At 41.9% G+C, this 7,916-nt stretch overlaps 2 protein-coding genes across 2 annotated transcripts in view; one reads left to right on the forward strand and one right to left on the reverse strand.

Moving 5' to 3' along the window:
- Positions 1-49, forward strand: part of PHALS_12775 (uncharacterized protein) — a gene marked incomplete at both ends in the record, with an annotated part of 385 nt that extends 336 nt beyond the window's left edge. The window contains one exon of the mRNA XM_024728394.1: positions 37-49. Within this exon, the coding sequence (XP_024578875.1) occupies positions 37-49 (13 nt within the window). The remainder of the gene's footprint in view (positions 1-36) is intronic.
- A 2,638-nt stretch (positions 50-2,687) lies between these two features.
- PHALS_12776 (uncharacterized protein) lies at positions 2,688-4,292 on the reverse strand (the record flags this gene model as incomplete). Its single annotated transcript, XM_024728395.1, has 2 exons — positions 2,688-2,855; positions 4,281-4,292. The coding sequence occupies 2 exons, from the start codon at positions 4,290-4,292 to the stop codon at positions 2,688-2,690; spliced, it is 180 nt and encodes a 59-aa protein (XP_024578876.1).
- Between the last annotated feature and the right edge of the window lie 3,624 nt (positions 4,293-7,916).

Here is a 7,916-nt window from a genome sequence, read left to right on the forward strand (position 1 = left end):
CTCGATTCCCGGACGGCGCATTCTTGATGCCACCAGCTTTCAGAATTAGCAGTGTATTATAATTTCCTTGACCGTTAGAGTCTCGTCACTCGCCTTGGCTGCAATGATCATATCATCGACAGACAGGTATATGTACACAACCCCCATCTTTAGATTCGAATGCGAGAAGACAGATTTAAGATGACTATCTGCTACTGACGCACTCATCCGCTCCACAGCTTTTAGTTCCGTTCTTCTTGGAGTCATGATAAATTGTCTTATTCCACGCACTTGCAGCTGGCTTGAGTCCATACATGGCCTTGTTCAACTGGCACGCAAAACGTTGAGATCCCTTGACACCAAGCGAGATCCCAATCAAACACGATCAGACGGCAAAATATAATAAGGGTGCTTGCTGGTAATGTTCAGCTGCTCCATCTTGTAGCCAGATGCTACACAAACCTCCAGGTCAGCTTTATTTGATATTTACGTTTCAACGAAATTAAAGCCATGTTTTGGCTAAAAACCCTTAGCTATCAATTGCACTTTGTAACGCTCCGCAACACTGATAGCGAAAGCAAGAACAGCTTCTGCTATAAGGCCGGCCTCGTCAATCCTCGCACTCTCTGGGGATGGAACGTCGTTTTCTATCGATTTTTCTCGGCATCTGACCTGTTCAACAAGATCGACAACGGTTTGCGTGCACGCCTTGAACGCTCAGCTTGAGGTTGGAATACCAACTGTTATTTGGTTGCAACATTTCAGCAGAAGCTTGGTAGATTAATTGATTTTTCTGTGCGTACAAGGCAAGAGTAGCGGACCATATATTGGTCTAATACTAAATTTTGACGCCTAGGGCAATGATGTCCGATGCCATGGCCTCAATCACGAGTCGCGTCTCCTCCCCAGCAGCGGTCTCATTTTGAGCTCCAGATTCCAGCAGTTGCCATACCCCAGGACGATATTCGGTACGTTTAATAGTTATGGTGGTGTGGGTGCCGTTAAATTCGGTACGTTTAATAGTCATGGTGGTGTGGGTGCCGTTGAGCGACGCTTTGTTGCGGTTGTAAACCGGTTGAGAAAATGGCAAAAACAAACGGAATATATTATATAAGTTTTCTCCTTCGTTATTTCAGGCTACCTTTATGCCTACTGATTGTAACCTGGCTTATTTAGATCAATGATTATCTTTCAATGCGTCTGTAATTATTATCGATATCCATGACAGTAATAACGTAATCCTCGTAACGTAATACAAACGCATTTAGCGGTAATTATACAACATCATTGTTTCTTTACCAGCTTGGCAACAGTACTGAAAACGCCTTCGACGTCAATGGTCCTGTACCTTTTCATTTAACTGCCTCTAACTACAAGTAACCAAACCAAACAAAGCCTTCATCGAGTGTTTCCCAGAGTGCCTTCACATTTTGACCGCGATTTGACAGGCATTAGTGTATTACACATCACCGAAAAATTGCTGATCTAAATCAATGAAAAATTCAGCAAGCATGTAAAGTGCTAGTATTAAGCTGCAGAACGTCAGGCATTTCGCCATGTGACCACACATCAGTGACTGTAAGGGAAAATAACCATCGGACGAAAATAATCTAAAAAACATCTGAGATCGACATGTCATGCAATCTGAAGAGATCGCTTACCGGTTTACAGTCGAAGATAAGGCCTGATCGCTTTCTTAAGTGACTGCATTCAGAAGGATCCTTAAGTGCGTATCCGTATCTAGTTTTGTTTATCGAAATAAGATACATAGGCGCTGTAACTGCATTCAGGGATGAGACAATAAGCGATGCGGTATAGATCGATCCCTACAATAAACAGTCTCGTAATCATAAAAATTTTGCTCTCAGCAGGTACGTCTGGAAAAGTTAAAATGCATGTAACGTAATAAGCGTAAATAACAGCAACTAAAGTGGCGATTTCTCAATCGGAAATTATAACCTCCATACATGAGCAAGTAATTTCTAGAAGCAGATCATGGAAGCTACTGGCATGACGTCAAATGTATATTACACTTCGATCAAGACAGATTAGCGACTTAATGCCTCAGTTGAAAGAAGGTTATCTTTAGGTATCATAAACGCTCCCAGAAAAGTTTAATTGTCGCATCTTAAAGTGTTTGTCATTTTTCTCGTTAACAATCAGAGACATATGCAGAGACTAATTTTGCAACATCGCGATAACGTTCGAGCCGTATGTTTGCCACTGTCTCATAGATGGGTATATGACAGTTTTAAGTATAAACAGATACAAATGCTGGCAGTATTTTCTGGGCTGAGAGAGAAAAAAGTGATGGTTGCATATTTAACTTGTAGAAATGGCCAGTATCAGAAACTCAATTCAAATAAATCTCACTTCAAGGCGATTTTGGATCATACTCCTTAGCCTCAGATACTGCACTCTCGAGTTTATAGCTTACCCCCGGGTCCAACTACATTTATATCATGACAAGCCAAGAGCGAGGATCTTTCGGTAAAGCAATCTTCTCATTCGGAATGAAGAAACGTTCAACTGTACAGTCAGAGCATAAAATGCTTCTAATGGCAGTCAACAAAGCCACAACTGCACGATGCTTCTACATCGAAGTCGTAAGATGCTGTCAACCAACTACTACTGTAACACGAAAGTGTCACAGAATAGTCTCATTCTTACAGCGTGGCTAGCAGCATTAGTGGAATAATGTATGTCTTCTAGATCGTTTTATGGACGACATCGCCGACTGCCATGATTCCATCAAGTTGTACATCAGTCAATCGCCCTATCGCCAAACCGTACCCAGTTTCCATAAGCGATAAATCCGAATTTAATTTAGAGCAGTAGCTCAAGCACAACAATCTTCGGTCTGTTAGATCATTGATCTACTCGACAACAAAAATTGTTGGCGTGTATACAGACATTGAGGTCATTGTAACGTGATTAGTGTGACAGCGTAGCTGGTGCTAAATAAAAAAGACACAACCCCAAAAGCGGCTTGCGGAAGCAAGACAAATTTTTTGAGAAAGTCAATGGCTTACCAGGGCTGTGCTATCTCAAAGCCACTCTAAGCTTTGATGAAACACACAACGGGACTCTTACGTTCTCATTGGACCTTGAACAGCCCTAGGGTGGTGAAACCTGTACCGGGGTAAATTACAAAAAACAAGTAGAAAATTATTAGGTATAAGTTATATTTGATTAGAGAGATGTGCATCGAAAGGAGGGAGAGACCTGTTTGACACGTGTTCTGCTATGACGCATTGCATTTACCAGACTTGTAATTGAAGATCTCAATCGTTTATAATAAATACTAGTTAATAAATTTCATTTGTACCACTTTACAATCTGGGTAGTGTCAAGTACTTGGAAATTTGAAGGATGTTGTTTTCAAGGTCTTTGGGACAGTAGTGAGATAAGCCTCTGTTTGTCAATTTACGCGAGCTCTACAATTTGTATTCTTCCTCTGTGCAAGGTTCAGCAGTGGCATTGTCACATTGTAGCTGTCATTAGAACTTCTAAGCAATCAAACAATCATGTATAGAAGACTGCACTCTGTGGGGATGGAAAAATATATTTACCCATCTTAACCCGGTCAACAAGACACACTTTTAAAGCTTTGTGGCTCTAAATTGACTGAAAGGGGGTGACTCAAGAAATTTTCTCTCGCCTGAAAACTTTAATTGGCTATGACAATGGACTTGTGAGGTTCTCCAGAAAAAGACCAGCCATACGCCGGTAAAATAACCGCCAATCTCTGCAAATATATACAGAGAGAAAATGCTCTGAAAATTTTGAATAGCTTTGAGAAGTAGCCCCGGACACGAGAGATAAAGTGCCCGTTGAATTGATCGAGTCAGAGAGACAGCGCGTTATGAACAATAATGAACAGTATCGTCTGGTTTCTAAAAGATTGAGATATTCCCGACATCAATAGATTTTATACGACGGTTTGCTCTGCCTTTTCCGACCTGCTGGTTGCCATCATTTTTTTTGCCACCTGACAGGGTAAGAGCGAAATGTCCAAGAACTGAGAACGCTAATGGGCGTGTCGAATTTTTCAAAATTGGTAACCCGAGTCACCGCACTGGTTAAATTCACACAGAAGCCTCCCGCCTTCATCTTGCCTTAGAAAGCGCGTGAACATCGCATAAAATCATTTGATATGTAAGGTTGGTCGGAAAGTGGGAAGTTGGGAATTGGTGAGCTAGCCAGAGGTGATGGAAACTAGCCAAGCAAATTGTGAAACGACCCTATGGCTACTGAGCTGAATCTTTTTGCCGCAGGAGTTATACAAACAAAATTCCTACCTTGCGCGTCATCTCATATCTTGATTGAGAGGTACAAAGGGTCTGGCTTTGACACGGGGCCAAACAATGTACAATTCTAGGTATGTCGTGTGAAGACCTAATTGAGAGTAGACCTCGTGAAACTGAAAGTAAACGGATTTGAGCCTTTACCGAAGTTACATCCACTTAAAAATTGTTGAGTTTATAGCCCAAATAATTTATTGTTTATCAACGTATCGAGGTTTTTGAAGCCATGTTAAGCGCTAATAGTTTCAGATACATAGCGGGACTTTATGTGACGCACACCCTATCACTTGTGAAGTGAAAATGTCAAAGTTTTCCTGAATCTGATATTCTTTTTAACGGTTCAAAAATTAAAATTCTTTTTGGTCGTAGAGCTGAATACGACACTTGAGGTTCGGAATGGTTGGTACTACACGAGCCATAAATCCGAGCCAAAATCGATATATTCAGTCAGTCATGAACACATTTATGCTAGAGGGTAAAAGCACTTTTGGCGCGGGCACAGACATGCGACAAACTACACGGCATGATCTGTTTGGAGATACCAAGCAAATTTATCACTGAGATCTTTCAACAAAGCTCACAAGGCTAGAGCAGCTGCAAGCGGCCGTTAAAAGCATATGCCTGTCAAAACGGCTATGAATGGCTGAGCTGGAGTGTCCAAAGCCTAATTCTGTTGAGCCGGAAGGAATTAAACGACTGTCACGGGCAACAAAATCAGTCACCTCTAAGACGAAACGTCTTTAAGTAGCGGTATTTAAAGCCAAATCGTCCAAACGACTACTGGTCGAAAGTAGTTTGCCATGGCCCTTATGTTTGTATCATCGGATTGACTCAACCATTTTAATTGCGTGACGGCACAGCTGAGTCAGAGTGCGTCTCACATTGCAAAAGTGTAATGTGTGCGTACAGTCTAAGAAACCACGCACCCTGTTAAACGAAAATTTATCTTTCACAGATTAATCGCAATCACGATCCCATTCTCACCCGCAGAATCCTAGCTTAGAGAATGGTTGCGCGGAGCATGGCTGATTTCACGGCTAATTCAGCCTCTATTGGCTAGAGGTAGAGGAAGTATTTGACTTGAAGACAGGACGCTCAACATCAGCAATCTCACGTTGGAATCCAGTTGTGCTCCAACCGCTGGATCAGGCGCACCTATATGTATCACCAGCGATAGTTGTCGTACGCATCCAGGCGTTCAATTACCACTTTTTGCTTTTGGGCCGCTGATCGCACTATCACATTGAACCAATTGAAGACACAAGCTCATTTGTCTTGAGTGTGTAGGTGAACAATTAATAATTCTTCTCTACTGATGATTAAGTCTAGTCTTTTTTTGTAAGAAAAAAGTGGCGACAATTGCAGTCAATACGATGGGATTTGAAGCTTTGAATTTACGACAGATCATGGGTATGTCAATTCTTAAAGAACGGATCCTTAATGTCTAGCTTTTGAGGCTGGATTAGAAGCTGATACACCGCTTTGAGTTGATGCACTCTCTCATGTGATAAGTGAGCGTATGCCTTCGATCACCAGAAAGACCACACACGATTTCTCCAAGAGGCTTTTCTTATTTGTTTAATATGGTTTGCTGAGAATATCCAGCAGTCTCAAGCCCATTCTGATGTCTCATAAGATATTCATCCTTTGGCATAAAGCTATTTTTCGCAATAAGCTTCTTTGGTGTCGTCCAATCTTATGGAATTTTAAACTTATCAATAACAAAGCAGAGATTTTATTTGAGGTTACAGCATTCGCAACAAGCTTCTGATGTAAAAAAAGAGTTCAAATGTTTGATATCTTTTTAGAATCTTTTTCCTTACCGTAATTTTCCACCACCAACAGTTTCATGGAATGCCAGGTTGACGACATCTTTTCAATTTATAGACACTGATATCTGAGTCTTAGAATTTTTTTCTTTCTTTGAAAAAAAGTATAGACTCTACGTATATTGTTAGATACGCATAACTAACATACAAGGCACCCCACGATCGAAGAAGTATATACTTCTAATCCCTAGTAATTGGAGGCGTTCGATGCGGACGAATCAGAGCTATATGTCGCGAAGAAGGGCGAACGTGGCTAACTGAGAATGAGGTCAAAGATATAAGAGATATAAGTGGCCTGAAACATCTTAGTGCTGCGCGAGCAAGACTACAGCGCATTGGGCTGTCTGATGATCAAGTAGTGGGGGAAGTTGATAAAATTGAGGAAGCAGCAGGAAATGGTTCTGTGAATGTATTGGTTGTTGTTCCGACGTTCGTCATAGTTGAAGAAGTTCGAGAGTCAGAAAAATATCGGCCAGAGTTGATGTACGATCAATGTCGTGGACGTTCTATCCAAATTAATTGCCGAGAATATTGTGCACATATTTTGAACAAGGTCGACGTGTTCTATGTCGAGGAAACGCCTTCTACCCCGATCATGGGTCATCAGGCATGGGGAAATCGCAACTAGCATTTGCACTGGGTGGCCGACGACCTTATTTTACTGGCTTGCTCATATTCTTGGAGTCGGCTCCAAGAGCCTACAACATTTTTTTTCGATATCTAATGCGTTTTTTTAATGGTGAATCCAACAAAGAAGAGATCTTGAAATACAAGTCGAGTGTGTATGATACTGGCCTGTTGTGGACGTACGGATTTATAAGGGCACTGCTTGAATATTGCAGCTCCGATGAGCATCAGAACGCTTTGCGAATGATTCATTTCGACAACCAGACAGTCTTGAAAGTGGAACGACGCGACAAGAAATTATGTTCGCGTTGTGCTTCGTAAGATGAAGGCAGAGCAGAAAAGTACAATTCTTTGTTCTTGATGAGATGACTCCCAACGCAAAAATCGATGCTGGGGGGAAGCAGATGGCCGCCTTTCAACGCAACGTCTTTCGTGCCTATGGTTTGGTGGTTGTCATAATGGGTACAGACTCGAAGATTACCATGCTAGTTGAACAGTCTGGAGGGAGCTACAAGGAGCCGCACAAAGGAATGTCGCTTGGTCCTCGATTTCCTAGGTATCAACTGATGCTAGACAATGATCGAGAGCAACAAGGCTGGTCGAAAGCTGTGAATCAATATCCAGTCCTGCAAGACATTGCTACGTATTCTCATGGGCGGTTTGCGAGGCATTTCGTCAACAAAGTCGTGGAATGCACGCTCTGCGATTTGATGGACGAAGCTTGTGCCGCTGTCAGCTTAAGAACGCATCAGGGCAAGAAATTTCTGCACTGACAAGATGTGAAAATGGCACAGCTGATGGCGATATCATATACCAACAGACAACAATGAAAACGCATCAAGAAATAAGTGCCGACTTGAAGTGGGGGCGTCCGGCATGCATTTGCACTTCGCAAATCTGGTCGATGAACAGCTGACTGATATAACCATTTCAGATGGCACGTTGAAAACAAGCAATATATGCTGGAGACCAACATGCTGCTTTTCGGCAATCGACGAAGATCTCGCAATATTGGGTGGGAAGATTTTACCAAGCTACTATGACCTCGAATCTCTCAAGAACTACTCAACGCAGTATATCTTCAAGTTGACAAAAATATTCTCTGTCCATGAAAACACGAAAGCTGTGTCTAACGACTACAAGATGTTCGAGAATATGGTCGCACATGCAATCT

The sequence above is a fragment of the Plasmopara halstedii genome (assembly GCF_900000015.1).
Source record: "Plasmopara halstedii genome assembly, contig: Scaffold_650, whole genome shotgun sequence".
Taxonomy (NCBI): domain Eukaryota; phylum Oomycota; class Peronosporomycetes; order Peronosporales; family Peronosporaceae; genus Plasmopara; species Plasmopara halstedii.